This window comes from Podarcis filfolensis (genome assembly GCF_964270895.1).
Source record: "Podarcis filfolensis genome assembly, chromosome: 6".
Lineage (NCBI taxonomy): Eukaryota > Metazoa > Chordata > Lepidosauria > Squamata > Lacertidae > Podarcis > Podarcis filfolensis.
In genome coordinates, this window is record NC_139609.1 from 16,753,694 (window position 1) to 16,774,119 (window position 20,426).

Genomic DNA, 20,426 nt, shown 5'->3' on the forward strand with positions numbered 1-20,426 from the left:
ATTGCTTTTCTCCCAAGAAGCAGGCGTCTTTTAATTTCGTGACTGCTGTCACCATCTGCAGTGATCATGGAGCCCAAGAAAGTAAAATCTCTTACTGCCTCCATTTCTTCCCCTTCTATTTGCCAGGAGGTGATGGGACCAGTGGCCATGATCTTCGTTTTTTTGATGTTGAGCTTCAGACCATATTTTGCGCTCTCCTCTTTCACCCTCAATAAAAGGTTCTTTAATTCCTCCTCACTTTCTGCCATCAAGGTTGTGATGCCATCAAGGTTGCCCCTTCATGGATCACTACCTTGCCGTGGCGAAGGGGCTTGAATAACTCAGAGAAGCTATGAACTATGCCGAGCAGGGCACCCAAGATGAACAGGTCATAGTGGAGAGTTTTGACCAAACGTGATCCACCTGGAGGAGGAACCGGCAAGCCACTCCAGTATCCCTGCCAAGAAAACTCCATGGACAAACACAACAGGCATAAAAGCAGGAACATAGCAGTAGTTAATACCTGGCCATCTTGTCCAGCATTCTTTTCCCCACAATGACCAGCCCAGATGCCTATGAGAAGTCCACAAACAGGATATGAGAACAGTAGCCATTTTCTGCTGTTGTACCCTAGGTACTAGTATTCAGATAGATGCTCCTTCTGGTCCTTGAGGTAGCCTGTAGTCATTGTTGATAACTTATCCTCCATGAATTTGTCTGATGCCCTTTACAGGCTGTCTAACCTGGTGGCCATCACCACATTCCATGGTTGACATTAAATCAGGGGTGGCCAACTTACGTTTCATGTCCACGGCTTTATTGACCCATGGTCAGCCCTCTGGGGTCCCAACTGTAAAAGTGGGTGTGGTGTAAGAGTAGCTGTGGCCATATAAAAAAAGAACATATTTTTTGTTGAGTCACCATTTTTTATTTATGTACTGTGGACATCACCCATCTTCAGATAAAGAGTCCAAATGTTGCTATATTTAAACTTTTTCTCTGCCTTTGATTTTTTTTCTGGACAAAACTTTCAGGCTTTCTAAAGCATATATTACATTGGTTGTGTAAAAAGATGCTGGAAGAAGATGCTGGTCTTATTAATAATTTGCTTGAATCGTTTTCCTGGAGAGAGAGAGTGTGTGTGTTTACATGTACATGAATCAAAGTTTTATTATATTAAAGGCTGACTTTCCTCTTTCTAAAGGAAGGAGCTTCGGCACGGAAGACCCAAACCCCAGCAGCTCAGCCTGTGCCAAGACCAGGTAAATCTACCTTTTAAAATCAGTATTTCATGTGTATGTATTTATTAATTCATTTGCAGTGTTTATATCCTGCTCTTCATTAAATATTTTCAAACTCAGAGCAGGTAACAAAGTAATAAAATAAAAAGAGAAAAACAATGTGTAAAAATTGCAAAATCATATAAACAAAGCTAATAAATAACAAATTAACAATTCTGACATAAGATAAACAAGCAAAACTACAGTGACAAAAATAAAATTTTCTACTTTAGCCAGATATCTAAGTAAAAATGCCAACAATGCAAGACATTCAAACAAATTAAGGCAGCAATAGACTAGGAATAATTCCCATCCCATTTTCCACCAAGGCAGCCTATTCACTCTTTTTCTCACACACACAAAAGGCTCTTACTCTGTGGCATTTGAGCATCTTAAGACCTTTCTCCCTCACTCTTTAACCCATCCAGGCTCTTAAACTGAGTGGTATATATCCTTACCCATAAGCACTCATAGCAAGAAGCTCTTATGTCTTGTCTGCAGGAAGCAATAGAGCACAAAATGCATGACCTGGCTTTAAATCCGCACTGATTTTAGTATGCATTAGTTGTAGAAAATACTTTGGTCTCTGGCTTTAAATAGTTAGATGGGTTTTTTAACAACCATTATGTCTTGCACTAAGCACCTCTGGGACATACAAATATTTCCAGTGGTGAATGGTGATTGAACCTGAGTCAGGGCATCTCAGTACTATAGTGTTTGGTTTGCTGAACCGCAAAGAATTATGGCTGTTGTAGTTTGGTAAGGGTTCCAAAACTGTTCTCAGAGACCCCTAGGCACCTATGCAGAACTACCGCTCCCAAGGTCACTGCGCAAAACAAGTGTCTGGCTGTTTAAATTTAAGCTATAGTGGATGTCAAAACCCTTGAGAAATACTCAGTTTATGCTGACAATTAACACCAACTATCTCTTGAACTGATGCTAAGAATGGATGCCATGTAAATACTGCAAGGCCATGTGAGTATTTTTAGCACCAAATGGTGACTGGATCTTGATGACAGGCTGGGGAAAGAATAATGCTGTTAAATAGGTACTAAGTAGCTATAGAATAAACAGAAGCTAAGAGAATACAATAAGGGGGGTAGGGTTTCAATGTGAATTGGATCAATTTGTTTGGCATCTTCATTGCAACAGCTCCTTGTGCCCTCCTATTGGAAATGACTATACACTTTTCAACTTTTCCAGATGCAAAATTCGCAGGAATAGGTGTTTTTGCCTTTTTAAAATGAGCATCATCTAAAAGATATTTTAAGATGGAATGCTAATGTAGTTAGACTGGCATGGTATTGGAATTTTTTACTGGTTATGTTATCTTTGCAGCTATGTGCCTATGCTTAGAAAGGTCATACTGCCTGTCATATTTATCTCACCAGGCTGTTGAGAATAAGAATGCGTTTGGAACTGACAGGCAATGATATGAAAAGGGTAGAAATAGCAAGAGCAGAAATACATCTGGATAAGCCGTTGCACATGGGGGTCACACTGCCAGATGCGATTTCACACATATTAACTGAATGGCCTGTACAGGCCTTCGTCAGTACAAAGGGTGGCCAATATCACGACTGACCTTCCATCCTGCAAGAGTACAAAGAAATAAGCAAAGTGCCATGAAGCATCTGAAGAAAGCATTCCCTAAGGATTTCACTACAAAACGGTTTAATTTCTTTAGTAGTCTTATATATTTATACAGTACCACCAGTGATCATGGGATCTTAACAGAATTTCATAGGCAGTGTACTATGAAATTTGAAGTCAGCGTTGATGCAATCCTGAAAGCACTTAGTAAAGTAAGTAATTATATAGCTGCAGCTGTCCTCTTAAAGTGTGATGGGTTATGCCAACAGTTGCCCCTTTACATTGCAACACTGCAGGGTGATGCTCTCATGTCCCTTCAAACCTCAGGCATACTTAAAAAGGTAATGGTGAAGGACCCCTGACAGTTAAGTCAAGTTGCATACGACTCTTGGGTTGCGGTGCTCATCTCGTTTCACTAGCCGATGGAGCTGGCATTTGTCCGCAGACAGTTTTTCCGGGTCATGTGGCCAGCATGACTAACCGCTTCTGGCGAAACCAGAGCAGTGCACGGAAACGCCACTTACCTTCCCGCCGGAGTGGTACCTATTTATCTACTTGCACTTTGACTTGCTTTCGAACTGCTAGGTGGGCAGGAGCTGCGACAGAGCAACGGGAGCTCACCCCATCGCAGGGATTTGAACCGCCAACCTTCTGATCGGCAAGCCCAGAGGTTCAGTGGTTTAGACCACAGCGCCACCCCAGTCCCTCAGGCATACTTATGATCGGGCAATTGCCTTTCCCAGCTCCTCATCTTCTCCCAGTGATGGTGCTGAGACTGGGAAGAGATTTCCTCAGCCCTCGGTCAAGAGTAGTCACCCACAGTGTACCACCCCGCAGTGCTGAGAAGTTGTGAGTTGCACTCCATTTTTGTAAAACATGAAAAGTTACTTGTTGGGTGTTCAGTTGATGAGCTTTCATTTGCTTCCTCAAACTACAACATTTGGGTCTGAACATTTGCTGAACTGGGCAATTTCTTTCATTGTACTGTATACCAATTGTGTTCACTGCTAATCAGAATTTGTAACCAACTTCAAACCCAGTCTTAAATTTCCTGGGTTAGAATAAAATCCATGTTTCTGGTAACTGTTGATGCAGACACAAATGTTCCCCTGCTGGAGGAAATTATGAACAAGTTCTTAAGGATGTAATCTCACCACACTGTAGGAACAAAATGTCATGGCATGTGCTATGCTACTGTGATTCAGAAGAGGAAAATATTGTCCAGTGTTTCTCAGAGAATGGGTTTGAAAATATGCAGAAAATAGTTTCCCCCCTTGTTAGTTGCCTGCTCCGGTATCTCATGCCAGGATCACAAGAGTTGTGAGTGCTTCTTAGAACTCACATTTCTACTGCAGCATAGTAACCAAGTGACACCACGTGGAAGTGAACTAAGGATTTATTATTCCAGACTAATAAATTTGACTAATCTTATCCAGAATCAAAATTTGTTATATAATCAAAGATTTTGTGGTTTCTTTTTCCTCTGCACAGTCTCTCAAGCAAGACCACCTCCAAACCAGAAAAAAGGTGAGTTGCTTCTAATTTTGTAAGCCCTTTAATCATAAACAGCCTATATTTTGTGGCAAATACGAAGTAAGGATTTACAAATAGTTCTGCATTCTTTCATAATTTTTTAAGCTGCAGAGCAAGGGATAATAATGATGATGAGAATGGCATTTTTAAAAAATTATGTCTTTGTTTTGTTTTTTAAATTATCTCTCTACAGGATCTCGAACACCCATCATCATTATTCCAGCAGCTACCACCTCTTTAATAACTATGCTCAATGCAAAAGATCTTCTGCAGGATCTAAAGTAAGTAGCTGAGTAAAATATGCTTCGTAAAAGTCAGGTGTAAAAAAAATGTAGCTGAAGTTATAAGTTATTGTAGAAACAGTGCATGTTATTTTATATCAGCGGCATTTTAATTTTTTATGACAAAATTGGTGACTACAGCATAGGTTCCTTAGCAGAAACAAAAGAAACACAACAACACTATGACTGTGAGTTCTACAGAACCTCTTAACTTCCATGCAGAAAGCATATGGACACCAGAGGTACACTCAGATCTGAACAAAAATATGGATTTACATTTTAAAAGCCTTTTTTTAAAAAAGAAAAGTTTAGTTTAGGTTTCCAGCCTTTCCTTTTGCCTTTTGAGGCACACTTCGTATTGTATTGTAGGTTGGTTGATGTATTGATTCACAAATCAGTACAGTGGTTGAACCCTGTGTGCATAGGCTCTGCTTTTGTATATTGTATGAATTTTAATTTGATTTATATTTGTAATGTTTTCCTTTACATTGTGCTTAAACTTTAGGTTTTAGTTTTCAGCATCAAAATAATAAGATTATAAATAAAAAATGTGTGGCAAGAAGAATCTCTCTCCTAGACTTGGTAGCTGGAATGCGAGCGAATCAGACATTGCAGGTTTTGTATTTGAAGTTCTGCCCTTCTTTCTACACGTCTTTTATGGTCCTCAGGAGGCTGCAACTGTTTCTGTACTTCTATTAGTCCTATCCCTTTATCATCCCATGAATGCAGTGTTTTGCCACTAAAGATTTGTGACCTTGAGGAGCATTTCTTTGTAGTCTGGCAAATCAGTGTGTGACTGTCATGACTGGCAGTCTAATTTTCATCCTCTGTCTGTATATTTTACACCCCCAAATTAGAGAAGGAAAATCTCACCTTCCATTTAAATTAGTTTGTGCATCCAACTGTGTTTCCTGTTCTCTCTTCTGTGTGTCACAGTGGGTTTTATCTCTGTGAGATACAATGATGAGAACAGCAAACATGATCCAAGTCGTCGTGCATATTCTCATAAATCGCGTGGACAATGTACCTTGCTTTGTTTTTTGGTAAGAGCATCTGTGGAGCAACTAATTAATAAAGATCTAAGTGACAGGTATGTTAAAAAAGAGCAATTCTTATAGCACATGGTTTTTATTATGATACTACTTAAGAAGTCTGGGAGATTGCCAACATCTCAGTGTCCTTCCATATTTTGCTTATCTAAAATTTGTGAATTATACTTTGACCTGGTGTGGATGAAAAAACAAGTCATCTCCTAACAATACTGAACCACGTCACTCCAAGTCTATTGGTGGTTTGCCTCTTCAATTTCTTCTCTTGTGAGTCCCAAACCAAGAAAGGAGGTTGGCTTCTTAGTTAGGAATTCCTGGAGCATAACGCTTTCCCATCGTTATGTTCTCAAGTTTTGTAATTGGCTGCCTTCACCCAGTGGCATGTTACCCATGTTGGGAAAATGTCATAGTTCTCCACTTATTGCAGGAAGTGTTACTGAGACAGTGCTGAACTGAAGAAAAGAATATGGAAGGCTTTAAAATGCATTTTCAAGGAAATGCTGCTAAGTTGAAAGTAATTAAAAATGAGGGACATGGGTCAGCTAACGTTCAGATGCCATGTTTTCTAGTGTGCACACACACAAATGTTGAAATTGTGCTTTGGCACCTTTATTAATAAAATAAAATTATTGTTGTTATTTTTCAGAAACTACTTCTGATTTGCATTTTATTGTATTTGTCCTCCTAGAAACTTAATTCCAGTGATAATAAGAGTTCCTAGAATTTGTAGGCGGACAAAACTAATTTGATTGGGGTTTAGAAAAAACACACACACTTAGCTCACACTCATCTTTATTCTGTAAACTGCGCTGAGATCTTACGATGAAGGAAGGGGTGTGTGTGTGGAGAGATGGGTGGATGGACGGACGGATAAATAGACAGGCAAAATTGCCATTATTTATGGATTTATTTTCTTGAGATAATAAAAGTAAGTTATTTTGTTTGCTTCTTATTCAAAAGGTACTCATAAATAGCATTTATGGAGTTCATATTTTCCTTAATTCATCATGTTTCTCCAGGTATCTCATCAAACAGCCAGGTTTAAGGCATCATAAGTGTTAACCTTCAATAAACTTTTTTTCCCATAATGCAAAGGAGATCAGTATGTGAATATTAATAGTGCACTTTCTGTGTTCAATTTAAAAGAGAGAGATTGTCTTGATCGCTAGCTCAAAAAGGAAGTAATTGGTCAGTAATTGTACTGCTATTGACCATTTCTAAGAAGAAACTATTTATTGCTTCTGAAAGCAAGGAAATTCAATAAATGCATTGTTTAGATATGATGTTTGTGTTCAGTTGTTTATATTGCTAGAACCTAAAATGTACGTATTGGGATTTGGCAATGAGGTGTCTAACCATTTCTTTTTCACCATATTTATGCTCCTAATGAGTTGCTGTCATGAAAACCTCTCTGGATTTGTCTAATTCAGATTCCCTCTTTTACTCAAGTTTACCTTCCATGGCACTACTGAACATTATCTTCCACGCATCTAAACATGTCATGAAATATTCAAATAACTGGGAGAAAGTTCCTTCTTGTTCCATTGTTGCTACTTTGGCGGCTGCGGGGTTAATAAATTTGAATATATGTAAATTGATGCATGTCAATTAACAGAGTTTGATTTCTTCTCTTCTGAGAGACATCTAGCAGTTGATACGGTACATCCTTGCAGCCAAAATGAACTGTAAGATTAGGCTCCTAGGCATGTAGGCTTTTTTGCAAGACTGCCAAGTCATCCTTGTCTTTAATAAAAACTGAATCCTGTGAAATGTTACAAACTAACAAATTTATTGTGGCATAAATCTTTGTGGACCACAGCCCACCTACATCTGACAAAGCGAGATCTGGCTCACAAAAGCTTATGCTGCGATAAATTTGTTGGTATATAAGGTGCCATAGGACTTTTTGTTACTTTTCGGGCGTAGACTAACACACCTATCCATCTGGAATTTATTTCTAGTGACACCATTTGTGGTGTAAAATATCCATTTAAATAGCATGCATGTCTCTATTTTTTGGAGTAGAGATTTTCTGAAATTATTTTGATCAGTTTAGAGGCTCTGTTAGCTTGTATTGTTCAGTGATTCCCCGTGATTCTGTCCAATTTGTGATTAATCTCTTGACTACGTAATGTCTGCTTTACCTTGACTGCACCAAATCAATTAGTCCCAGTCTGTTTATTTTCTCGCCGTGCTTATATTTAAGGTTTGTGCCATCTGATGAAAAGAAAAAGCAAGGTTGCCAGCGAGAAAATGAAACTTTAATACAGAGAAGGAAAGACCAGATGCAGCCTGGTGGAACTACAGTCAGTGTTACAGTACCGTATCGTGTGGTTGATCAGCCTCTAAAACTTATGCCTCAAGATTGGTAAGGGAGGGTGAAATTTTGCTGCTGTTGCTGTTTCCCTACTGCTGACAATAGAGTTAGGATACAGCCCCCTTGAAGCCAAGTACTGTCCACTTACTTTCATTTCTGGAAATAGCCATTCTGGCATCATACCTTCTCATTGAATATTTGATTGCTAACATGGCTGTGTCAAATGGGCACAATCCCAGCCCATTTCCGAGCACAATTCATAGTGTTAGTGCTGACTTTAAAAGCCCTAAATGCCCTTGGCCCAATATACCTGAAGGAGCGCCTCCACCCCCATCGTTCAGCCCGGACACTGTGGTCCAGTTCCGAGGGCCTTCTGCCGGTTCCCTCCCTGCGAGAAGGGAGGTTACAGGGAACCAGGCAGAGGGTCTTTTCAGTAGTGGCACTCGCCCTGTGGAATGCCCTCCCATCAGATATCAAGGAAATAAACAAGTATCTGGCTTTTAGAAGACATCTGAAGGCAACCCTGTTTAGGAAGTTTTTAGTGTTTGATGGGTGGGGTAATGATGATGATGATCATGATGATGATTTGTTACTAAGAGTGTTCCTTCAGGACACTCATGAAGAGAGCACTGAGTTATAGCTCCTCTTAAACTGCAAAGTTCCATAGTTGTCTGGGTCTACAAGATCCACAATGGCCATTGTTTTTTCCATGAAAAGAGCATTATGACAGTGGGTCACTTCTAATGTGATTAGCAGAAAGTATGTTTCTTTTTCCCAAACTGCAAACAAAACTATCAACTCTCTTGGGGGAATGCAAAAGAGAGATTCTCATGACCTTTTCCTCCCTGCTTCCAAATTCTCCTTTTTCTGTGCTCATGGTGACCTGTCCAGGTCATGGCTCAGTATGGATTAAGATTACATGATACAGGAAGAGTGGGAGCTTTTTGGCGAGTATTTAAAGAGATACAACAAGCAAATAAATTTCCAAGTAGGGTTAGAAATATAAGCAGCAGTTAAAAACAGTATGATAAAAGTCTATAATGATTTGGGTGGTACAGTGGTACCTCGGTTTTCAAGCGTTTCGGAAGCTGAAAGCAGAAAACCCAGAAGTAATTGCTTCTGTTTTCGAATGTGCCTCGGAAGTTGAACGGCTTCTGCTGCATTTTATTCTTTTTTTCTTCATTCACTTTGCCAACTACCCTTTGCGCCTCTGTTGTCGAAAGTTTCGGAAGTCAAATGGTTTTCCAGAACAGATTATGTTCGACAACCAAGGTACCACTGTATTAAAAGGATATGCAGCAAAAAAATGAATAAATAAGGAACCATGGGATGGTGGAAGTCTTTTGATATGAGATTAACAAAAGAAACTGTAATATGTGTATATTAAATCTGTGAAAATGCATAAATAAATTCAAATAATTCTCCACTGGAACTATTTCCTATCTTAAGGAACAACAATAAACTCTTTCCAACTAAAAGAGAGAGAGAGAGAGAGAGAGAGAGATTACATGTGCAGTCCGTATTCCTGGTTAGCTTTGTTGTTGAAGATTTCCAGGCATTAGTTTAATGTCTAAATACATTTAATAAGACCGGGATCAGATATCCACAAGACGTGAACAGTTCAAAGTTCTTATGCAGTGGAGAAAACTTTATGTGAATAAATTCTTAGCTTTTGGAACATTGCAGGAAGTAAAAGACATTTTAAGCTGAACACTGTGGTATTCATTGTTCTCATATTTCTCTTTTTAGGGATCGTGTTGTGGCTGTGTTTGTACAAGGTCCTGCTTGGCAGTTCAAAGGCTGGCCATGGTTGCTACCAGATGGATCACCTGTTGATATTTTTGCAAAAAGTAAGCCTTCATTTTCAGCCAGCTAATTCTCTGCCACCTGTTTTAATTATGAATTATCAACCTTGTATTATTTTGATGGAGGCGTTAACTCACCTGACACTGATCAGCAAGGCTGGTTTGGTAGCACAGAGCATCATTTGCTGAGGGAACTAGTTTGCTGTCAAGCTTCTCTGAAGGAATGATGAATTGTTATTTTTACTGGGATTCACATAAGGTCAGGCTGAAATATAGACAGAGGACCAGAGTGTAGGGAAGCAACATGACAGGGATCCTAGAGACGAGGGAAGAAGGAATAGTATAGGCCAGGCACATCCAACTTCCAAAAGACTGCAATCTACTCCCACTATAAAAAAACTCACAGTGATCTACCCAGAGTTGTTGAGCTTTTTTTGGGAGGATGAGCCAAAGTTGTTGAGAAGGGCTTTGGGAAAAGTACCAAGGAGGAGGAATTGAGGCAAGGAAGGGCTTAATGAAGTGATGGATAGATCTTGACAAGAGAGTTCCCCCATTTGTTGCTTCTAGTGTCACTATGGCATTCTGACTTTGCAAGTCAAGGGAGACAATGGGGTCTGAAGGCAGCTACAGAATGGGATGGGAGCTGAAATTCACATATTGATTTGAATTACCTTGGGCTGCGGACTTCTAATATTTTTATATTGTTTTGATGGAATTTACGGTTGAGAAGCGTCTCAGTATCATGATAGCAGGTGTGCCTCCTCTTCTGCAAACTGCTCCAGATTTCTGCTCCTTAGCTCTGCATGGGAATGGTAGACTTTTGAGCTTCTTTTCTCATCTGTAACTCAATACAAACAATTGCTTCTCCCACAGAACAGCTTAAATCTCTCTTTAATCTTCAGAACTGTTCATCTCGCCTGCAACAGTGTGCACATACACAAACTGAAAAATCAGGACCTACGCATGAGCATCCAAGGATCCATTTTCATCTATATTGCCAGGGAGGAGGGATGTTGCCAGGGAGAAATGTTTGCAACCCTGCCTAGTAAAACCTCCTGACATAGAATAGTCAGGCATATATTCCATTAATCACTTGCAGCCGAACTTCTTAGTATTGCGGTTTCCCATCAATTATTTTAGATTAGAACTATGCCCCTTAGCCAGCACACTTGCATCATTGAAAAACAATGCAACAATCCAGTTCTGCCGAACTTCCATCTTCCATCGTATACACTCAAGTTGTTGTGAAAATCAAAATTGCTGGGACAAAATGGTACTCTGGGAAGCATTAGGATTTAAATGAAGCTCATCGCTCCTGACTTTCATACATGCAGAGAAGCTCAAAGTTTTTCCACGAGGAAACTGGCTTTCTTCCACAAGGAAGATTAACAGAGATTTAGAATTGTTTGCTGTAGATTGAAAGTTCGGATAAATAAATAAATTGAAAGCTGATTGCTGTAAAATCCAAGAAAAAGTCTAAATGTATCATGCATATCCGGGATTAGACTCCCATCTAGATAGAGCACATCAGACTATTTCTCAGTATCTCACAATAACACTTTATGCTGGCTGAAATCCTATAAAGTGTCACTTGAACAAAGCTTAAAATAGTACTCTCTTTATCCTATGTTTTCCAGGCTACAGCGCTTGACCTCTTGTGAAATAATTTGTTTATTTTTGGACCATATACCAATTGCTTTTGTCGAGAATAATTTCTTTTATCCTTTCATTTCAGAGATGTCTGTATGGAAGTAGATATTTTCAGTGCAGAGTTCCGTATTTTGGCATTTTAACCAATATGAATATTTTATCTGAATGTCATTTTAAAGGTCTACTTGCAATCACATGTTAATGCAAGTCTATTGAACTTGAAGGTCACTTTTAGTGGATTGATTCTTGTTCAATACATTTTGCTCCTAACTCAAAGGATCTGTTTGACATTCATAGATTTCTTTGTAAATGCATATATCCTTGATATACTTGGTGTACTTCTTTTAAAAGGAAAGGTTGGTATAACATAGTATGATAATAATATTTTTATTATAAATGCTAGAAGATGTCCTAGATACATAAAGTTGATGTACTTGAAGGATTTTTTGTTGATACCCAAAAAGTTTTAATGGAAGAAATTCCACCTTCAGGCAATTTGTAATACTGGTTGCAAGTCCTATGCATTGTGTGTGTGTGTTGTGTGTAAAATATAGAAGCAATTAGATAAAGATTTCCATGGTTCGATATGGTGATCTTAAGATTAAGTTTGGGGGTGATTTGCTATGGTGGGGCTATCACTTTACAAATTCTGCCTTGTGGTTAAGACTCATATTACAGAGGTAATATATTTAAGTGCCACTCTAATGTAGTGTTGTGACATCTGAAATCGAGACTTCGTTGAGATCTTCAGAGGGCATGTTTTAATGCAGTACTTCCATTTTTTTAAAGTGGACCTGGATGAACTGAAACAGCCTCTTTGAAAACAAAACATGAGCACACTGACTTCTTATCCAGGATGATTGTCCCATTCACCTTGCTGTACTTCTGCCTCAGAGACCGCTGACAACAGCATATCATTTCTATAACTTATCTGGCACACATACCCCACAGCAATACTCATGAAGCAAATTCCTTTAGCCTGAGGAAAAACAACAAAACTATATATAACAAGGAAGCTAAATGCACTTTTAAAAATATTTCCAAATTGGTAGTCTTCAGGGCTGATGTGTTTTGTTTTGTTTTCATTTTTGGTGATGGGGGACACACTTCTGTCAAAGTACTCTGAAACACCAAAGTTATGGGTTAGCTCCAAATGTCACCAACTTTTCATGTAGTAGAGGAGAATATTTTTGCTTATCCCCTACATCTCCCCCTTTCTATTCCAGAATGCCCCCCAGCAGATTTTCAGAGGATGCAAGGAGAAGTGGGAATCAGGCAATGTGCCCCTACTTCAATGGGCAACCACAGTGTGGACTCAAGCCATAGCTTTTATCCAAAAATTTGTGATTGACCAACAACAAATAGGAAGAATTGTAAACTGATTCTGAATCAGTTGAATTAATCAGTAAAAAAAACTTACAATGGACTAAAAGGGGGCCTCCAATTAATTGGTCAGCTAGATCTATGTCATTTTTATTACAATCCATTATAAAAACTGTATGTAGCCAGTAGCCTTTTAAAAGTTTCATTTCCCTTTTACGTCACATAGGAGGGAATGCTGCTTCTAAGATGATGCCTGGTTCCACACATATATGTATCCAGAAACCAAAAAACTGTGTGTCCGGCTTCAGAAATACTATTTTTTCATATTTGATATTTATTCATTAAAATGTTCATTAAAATGAGTTTCAATTATCATTTATTTGATTGGATTGTGGGCCTAACAAAAATGCAAGCCATTATGTTGGAACAGCTCCTTAGAATAAGGACAGAAATCAGAGTATTCTTCTAAAAACTTGTGACATGGAAGTTGGGCATTAGGGCTAGTTCACAAGGGCACCATAGTTGCCATCTTAAGCTCCTAGGTGGATCACAGAAATGAAGCCTAGCTGCGTGTACAATGATATCCCTACACACTCCTGTGGCAACTGGTCTTGTTGTGTCTTCTGTTTCAGAATCGCAGTCATCCAAAATGAGTTTGGGTGTTAAGAGTTATTTTAATTGCGGTATCTTTTTCTCTCGTTCCTTTCTTTCACAGTTAAAGCTTTCCATCTTAAATATGATGAAGTCCGTCTAGATCCAAATGTCCAGAAATGGGACGTGACACTGTTAGAGCTCAGTTACCACAAACGGCACTTGGACAGACCAGTGTTCCTGCGTTTCTGGGAAACATTGGACAGGTAAATATCACTGGGGAGGGGGATGCATTTATATTTTTAAGTAAAAGCCATCTGTTGAAACTGGCAAGCTATTAAAAACAATAGTCAAATACCCACCACATAAGGCCAGTTTGCTGCACTGTTGCAAATTACATATTAATGAGCAATTCACAAGAACATCTATACTGAATGGGATTCCTGCTCACTTCTCTAATACCCTGCTCTCCAACCTGTACCAATAACAGCTCATAAAGAGTTTCTACAGCTTAACAAATGTCTCCCCTTGCACTATAATCCTCCATTTTTAGAGATCTGGCTCAAAGTGAGCTCTTACACCCCCCCACCCCCCAATTATTTACATCCAAACTTAAGGTAACAAATGCAAAGCTAAATATTTTAGCATTTTATCTACGGATGTAAAACATTTAGAGCAAAGATACAGCAGTATGATTATCTGGAATCGGTCATATGGAACCAGTTTGCAAAAGACACGCAGGTACCAAACCATTTCAAAGCACCTTTTAACCTTAAATGGCTTGGGACCAGGATACCTGAAGGACTATTGAATGAACTTGCCCTGTCATTAAGAGGGCATTGCTCAGAGTCCCCCATCAGGACCTGCAGGTGGTGATTAGAGACAAGGTCTTTTCCATTGTAGCAACCTGTTTATGGAACTCCCTTTCTATAGAATTTTGTTGAATTCCATCTGTATTTCCTTTCCATGGCAGGCAAACATTTTTTTTTTAAAAAAAAAACATTGCCCAGGCTTTTTAGTTTTGATTCCATTTTACTCTAGATTTTTAACTGCCTGCTAAATCTGTCGTTGCTGGATTGTATTGTATATTATTTTGTAAGCCACTCAGAGCTTTGACCGAAGAGCTTCTAATAACGTTTTAAATAAATAAATACTCTGCAAGTACTATTTCAGTTTATGTCATCTGCCCTCCTCCGATTTATCACTGAAGTCCATTTTCAGTCTGTCAATCAGAGTAGTGAAAGATTTACTTTAAAAATCTATTGATGGAGAATTAGTTGTTGTATGTTGTTGACACACCACATCTGTGTCATTCAGATGATTGGGGGGGGCAATTGGAACAGATGGTAGCTAGTTACAAATGCAAAAGGAGGGGGAAAAACAATTTATTGCTTTACCGTTTTCCTTAGCTTAGTTTCTTACATCTTGGGTTGTTAACATCACTTTTGCCAGAGAGAGAATGCATGCCTAAATTTACATATTTATGCAGCTGCTGCAAGATTCTACAATGGTGATTTTTCTTTACATTGCAGGTACATGGTAAAACACAAATCCCACTTGAGATTCTGAATTCTTGACTGCCATTTTGTTTTCTCAAACTTTGGATTGAGAACTTTGAAAACTGCTCTGGTCTACAGAGAGGAAGGAGTTCTCCTTGCCCACATTTGTCAAGAACATTATACAGATAAAGAAGGGAGTCATTGTTCAATCTTTTTATAAGACCTTGTTGGATCATCATGTTGCAATGACAAGCCCGCAGCCAGTCGTCAAGCAAGGGATTTTGCTTAAAACTATTTTTTAATAGCATAAACCTTCTAGCCTGCAATTCAAATGTATATTTTGATAGCAAGCCATTTCTTCTCCATTTTGTTAAACTAGCAACATTTTTACAATAACGTTTCTGTTCATCAATAGGATATAGGGTGATTTTCATGAAAGGTTACGAACTTGTGTGTGTATGTATATATAGATATAGAGGTAGATGTTCTAAACCACTTCGCTTCTGAGCATAGTTCTTGGTTCTTTGCTTTATCGTTTCACTTGTGGAAAACCTTTTGATTTGATTGGTATTATCTTCTAGTCTAAAGAACTCTAGGAACTGAGCAAAGTGAAGACTGCTTTAGATGAATCAAATTGTCATTCTGTATATGTACTGTATATTCTTTCAGACTTTGGAAAAGGGATGAATAAATCCAAACTGGCTTCTTTTGTTATGATGATAGTTTACCAAAACTGTAAAAAGAGTAATTACGAATACATTTGAATTTTAAACACCCTCCTTGCAAATTCCCTAATTTAAAACTGCATGTGCATAATCCTCACATGGAGGTGTATATAAAACTCTACACACACAAGAGTTTCAGGGCGTCTGGGATTTTTAAAATCTGAGTTGGCAAAATAGAATAATAGAACCAGTTCTTTGAATTTCAATACGTGTAGACCATTTCTTCCTTAGACTTTATTCTTAAATTACCTTGGCAGTATGGGAAACATAGCAAGCCACGCAGGGAGAACCTGTTTTTCAAAGTTCATTGCTGGCGTAAGCGAGGAGATGCAGTGCAGATTCTTCCCACGGGTCCAGAGTTTTTCTCAATATCATGGGGATGTGCAAAGGAATGGCATCCCACTCTGCCGGAGTAATGTAGGAACCCAGTCTCAGTGCCATAAGAAGTTCAAAGTCACCCAAATTCCAATTATTGCTGGTTAAACCAGTTTTTCAGCATTCGCATGAGATAGAAACTTTTCAGTAACCAAAGAACCTGTTTGCTTGATCAGGAATGAGCAAAGGAGAGGCAAGAAAATACTGATATTTCTGTGAGTCTGTATTTTATAATATAGTTGCTGAATGCTGCATACCAGTGGACATGAAAAATGATCCTTCAACATTCAGTTTCATGTGGATTTTTTGAGATGAAGAAACTACGTATTTCTGTTTTTCAAATCCAGAACCATGTTTTTATGCTGAGTGTCTGAGGTCTGACAGAAGTAAAATATTCTCCATATTCTTCCTTAGTTTTGCTTTTATTTCATTTTCCGACTGGTTCTTTGTATATTGTTTCCTAATGAACTGTTAAGGCTTTTCTTACTATCTCCTTCTTAAGATGCAGTTGAGATCTAAATGACTTTCTGAATACTTTTCATATTTATTTCTAATATACGGAGACTGTGACTTCTATTTTGTTGTAGTTAGAGCAAGTATCAATTTTTCAGCCTTTCAGTGCTTTTTTTAGTGATGTTAAGAATTCGCAATGGTAGTATTTTTGAAAGAATATCACAATAGAACTAGATGAACTAAATCAGGAATGGAATGTGTTTTTAAAATAAAATGGGGTTTCAGAAATCACTCATAACACTGACTTTTCCAGCACTTTTATTCAGCACTATGAAGAGCCAGAGCTGCTCTTAAACCTAAATGATGGGGTGCAATTAAAACTGTTGTTTGTACACTCTGTATTTTTTTTCTTTTTTTTTTTTTTACTTATGAAAACAGAACCATACAATTTGGAGATTTTATAAGTTTGTAGAATTGTGATTGTAACACTGTCACATTTTTGGAACACAGATTACCTTGAAATAGAAACTTCATTGGAAAGGCAATGCAATGTAAGAATCACATGATCATGAGAGTGTGTAGCTCTCCCCCCACCCCCATTTTAAATTTACCACAACCCTATATGGTAAGTTAGGCTTAGACTTGCCCAAGGTCTCCCAGTGAGCTTCCTGGCTCAGTAGAGATTTGAACCTGGGTCTCTGCTGTCTTTAGATCACATTATTCTCCTGTAGGGGTGAATGTGTTCCATGTTATGGGTTGTCTGTGCCCATCTCTTCACTGGCAGGAAATAAAATCTATTAGAGAATTTATCCTGGGGAGTGAGACAATCCCCTCCGATTATACTTCCTGCCAGCATTTCCTACCCTCTAAGAATTCTGAGCACTGTAGTTTATCCCTCACAGAGTTATTATACCCAGCAACTCTGAACAAACTACCGACTGAGCTATCCCAGATTAAGCTGCTTCAAATGTGTGATAAAATATTGTGGGTATACAGCCTTAGTGTGTAATGCTATAACAACTGGTTGAACACTTAAGAAGGCAGCAAGCTCAATGAGTCTATCTCAACCCAGTCTTTGACTCCTTACTATCTTTTGAATCCCTGTTTGGTTTGAACTAGAAATTTCTGGATCTGGTTTTAGTCAACTTAACCTGTGGTACCTCTGGTGGAGTGCAATGTGTCCTTATTCAATGCTTTATGTGTGCCACAATTCTACAGAAGTTTAGAAGTCTCAACCTTTTTTTTAAAAAAAAGCATATTTCTAACGCATATGGTTACAGAGTTGTGTTTGATTGTGTGTGGTCAATGCCTGATACTATATCTGAAGTCAGAGGAGTTGCTTAAAGATGTTTCCACTAGGCTATTGGTGCTTTGTATAATTCCTTGCCCTTCTACTTGAGAAGCAGAACAGAAGAAATAACCTACAAAATGTGAAAATGCAGAATAGGTTATGCAAAATAATTGTGAAGTCATCAAGCATAGGTTAACTAGCAGAACAGGAGAACTCTGCGGGGGTTAGACACGGAATTGACCTTACCTCTTTGCTTGTGGTGATTATAGTACAGGAGATCACAGCTTCTGTATTAGGATATTCCTAACAGTTTCCAGCTGTTGTAGAACACAACTTTAAAATGAGAAAAGCTGGTTTGAACTTCCCTGTATGTTCCTTAAAGAATATAACGAAACACAACCTCAGTTGCAGGATATAAAATCGGGGACATAAAGGTCCATACTGATTAGGGTGTACGTATATATATGTATTATTTCTTGGGCTACATGATCACTGCAGATGGTGACAGCAGCCACGAAATTAAGAGACGCCTGCTTCTTGGGAGGAAAGCAATGACAAACCTAGACAGCATCTTAAAAAGTAGAGACATCACCTTGCCAACAAAGGTCCATATAGTAAAAGCTATGGTTTTCCCAGTAGTGATGTATGGAAGTGAGAGCTGGACCATAAAGAAGGTTGATCGCCGAAGAATTGATGCTTTTGAATTATGGTGCTGGAGGAGACTCTTGAGAGTCCCATGGACTGCAAGAAGATCAAACCTATCCATTCTTAAGGAATCCAGCCCTGAGTGCTCACTGGAAGGACAGATCGTGAAGCTGAGGCTCCAATACTTTGGCCACCTCATGAGAAGAGAAGACTCCCTGGAAAAGACCATGATGTTGGGAAAGATGGAGGGCACAAGGAGAAGGGGACGACAGAGGACGAGATGGTTGGATAGTGTCTTCGAAGCTACAAACATGAGTCTGACCAAAATGCGGGAGGCAGTGGAAGACAGAAGTGCCTGGCGTGCTCTGGTCCATGGGGTCACAAAGAGTCAGACACGACTAAACGACTAAACAACAACAAATATATATGTATACATTGTGTACACACACACACACACACACACACACACATGTATGTATGTAGTACTATGGGCTATGCCCCTGCTCACTTGACTCACCACCACTGGTCACCAAAAACCACTGCCTCCCCTTACTCCTTGTCCCAACTCCCTCTCCTTAGACCTCATTTGGGCTGCTGTCTACTTACTTGCCTGACTCACTAGCCCAGTGATGGCTAAACTTGGCCCTCCAGCTGTTTTGGGACTACAACTCCCATCATCCCTAGCTAACAGGACCAGTGGTCAGGGAAGATGGGAATTGTAGGCCCGAAACAGTTGGCCATCACTGCACTAGCCCATCCACCTACTGACCCTCTGGCACAGCTGTTATTACAGAAACTCTTTGGAGCCCAGTTTGTTGCCATGCTGTATGTTGTTCACAGCGCCACCTGTATGTTGACAAGCAAACTGCAGTGTGATGACATCCTTACATTTCTAATACATGTATAGACATTTCAAGCATGTGTATCTCCTTAGTGCAGTTTGGGAGGACAGTACCAGAACATCTTCAGGCTCCAGTTGCCCTGTGAAAGAGTCAGAGGAGGGTCACAAGTCCACATCATCTTGAATGTAGGTAAACTTTCCTTTCTGTACGTATGAATCCAAATCTTCAAAATGTGGGGGCACGGAAGATCCTACCTTGATAAGGATTTACTGTTTTTTTATGAGTCTGTTCAAATGCTACATTTCAAAGAAACAAGCAAGGGGGGGATCTCAAAACCAAAGAAGTTGTAGGACAACACACGTCTTTTCATTTCTTAACCAGGGTTATAGAGCCATATGTGATGAGTTCTATAAGTCCAGAAGGACTGTTTAACCTGGGATCAAGGATGATGCAATTGACACCAGGTAGATGGTTTATGTCCGCTTTGTTTTTTGATGTTTGTTTTCAGTTGATGCATAAAACATGCCACTTGTTCTCCGTGGAGGCTGTGAAACAATTTTATTGGTACAGCTTCTCAGTCTCCTGCCCAGTGAAATATGCCTTCACTTGGTAGTGCTTGCGAACACTCTATATACGAAACAGAAGCTGGCCAAAATTAATGGCTTAGATGGTGATTTTAAAATTTAATGTTGCAGAGCTGTGCTCATTTTCATTCAGGAGCTATAACTAATGCCAAGCACTTTATTAAAGCAATGTGTTCATGAAAAATTAAACACTCCCGCCTGGAGGAATTGTTGGCCTAGCAGGTTAAAGTTCGCCCAGCATGCTGCCGGCAATTGTCAATGGTGCAATATACCATGTAAATCTGATTCTGTGGATGTCAAATTCTGGCTATTCGAAGAGCCTTATAATGAACATTGCAGGGTCGTTAGAATACCGGCCTCCTTGATTATTAGAATTTTGCCTAAGCCATTGAGCTCTGTTTTAGTCTTCCTCTTGCCGAAGACCTTGTCAATGTTTCTAGATCGCTCAAGGAACGCAGAGAGATCACCTGGAAATACGGGGTGGAATTTCACCAGCATGATCCTGGTAATTTCACATGGCGTTTGTCATCTCCATAATGCAGGCCTCCCATGTGGCTTGCTCCTCTCTGATGAGCAATATAAACTATGAAATGGGATGTGCTTAGTGAAGC

At 39.2% G+C, this 20,426-nt stretch overlaps 1 protein-coding gene and 1 long non-coding RNA gene across 2 annotated transcripts in view; one reads left to right on the forward strand and one right to left on the reverse strand.

Annotated features, from left to right (window-relative positions):
• CDC73 (cell division cycle 73) overlaps nucleotides 1-16,751 on the forward strand; it is a 117,673-nt gene extending 100,922 nt beyond the window's left edge. The window contains exons 11-17 of the mRNA XM_083620331.1: nucleotides 1,184-1,241; nucleotides 4,344-4,379; nucleotides 4,579-4,666; nucleotides 7,922-8,083; nucleotides 9,782-9,882; nucleotides 13,526-13,667; nucleotides 14,934-16,751. Of these exons, the coding sequence (XP_083476457.1) occupies nucleotides 1,184-1,241; nucleotides 4,344-4,379; nucleotides 4,579-4,666; nucleotides 7,922-8,083; nucleotides 9,782-9,882; nucleotides 13,526-13,667; nucleotides 14,934-14,970 (624 nt within the window). The 3' untranslated portion in view covers nucleotides 14,971-16,751. The remainder of the gene's footprint in view (nucleotides 1-1,183; nucleotides 1,242-4,343; nucleotides 4,380-4,578; nucleotides 4,667-7,921; nucleotides 8,084-9,781; nucleotides 9,883-13,525; nucleotides 13,668-14,933) is intronic.
• On the reverse strand, nucleotides 14,996-19,075 carry LOC310765456. The gene is made up of 2 exons (XR_014549602.1): nucleotides 18,841-19,075; nucleotides 14,996-18,219 (listed from the first exon to the last, which is right to left on the reverse strand). It is a non-coding gene; the product is annotated as an uncharacterized lncRNA (long non-coding RNA).
• Nucleotides 19,076-20,426: the final 1,351 nt, after the last annotated feature.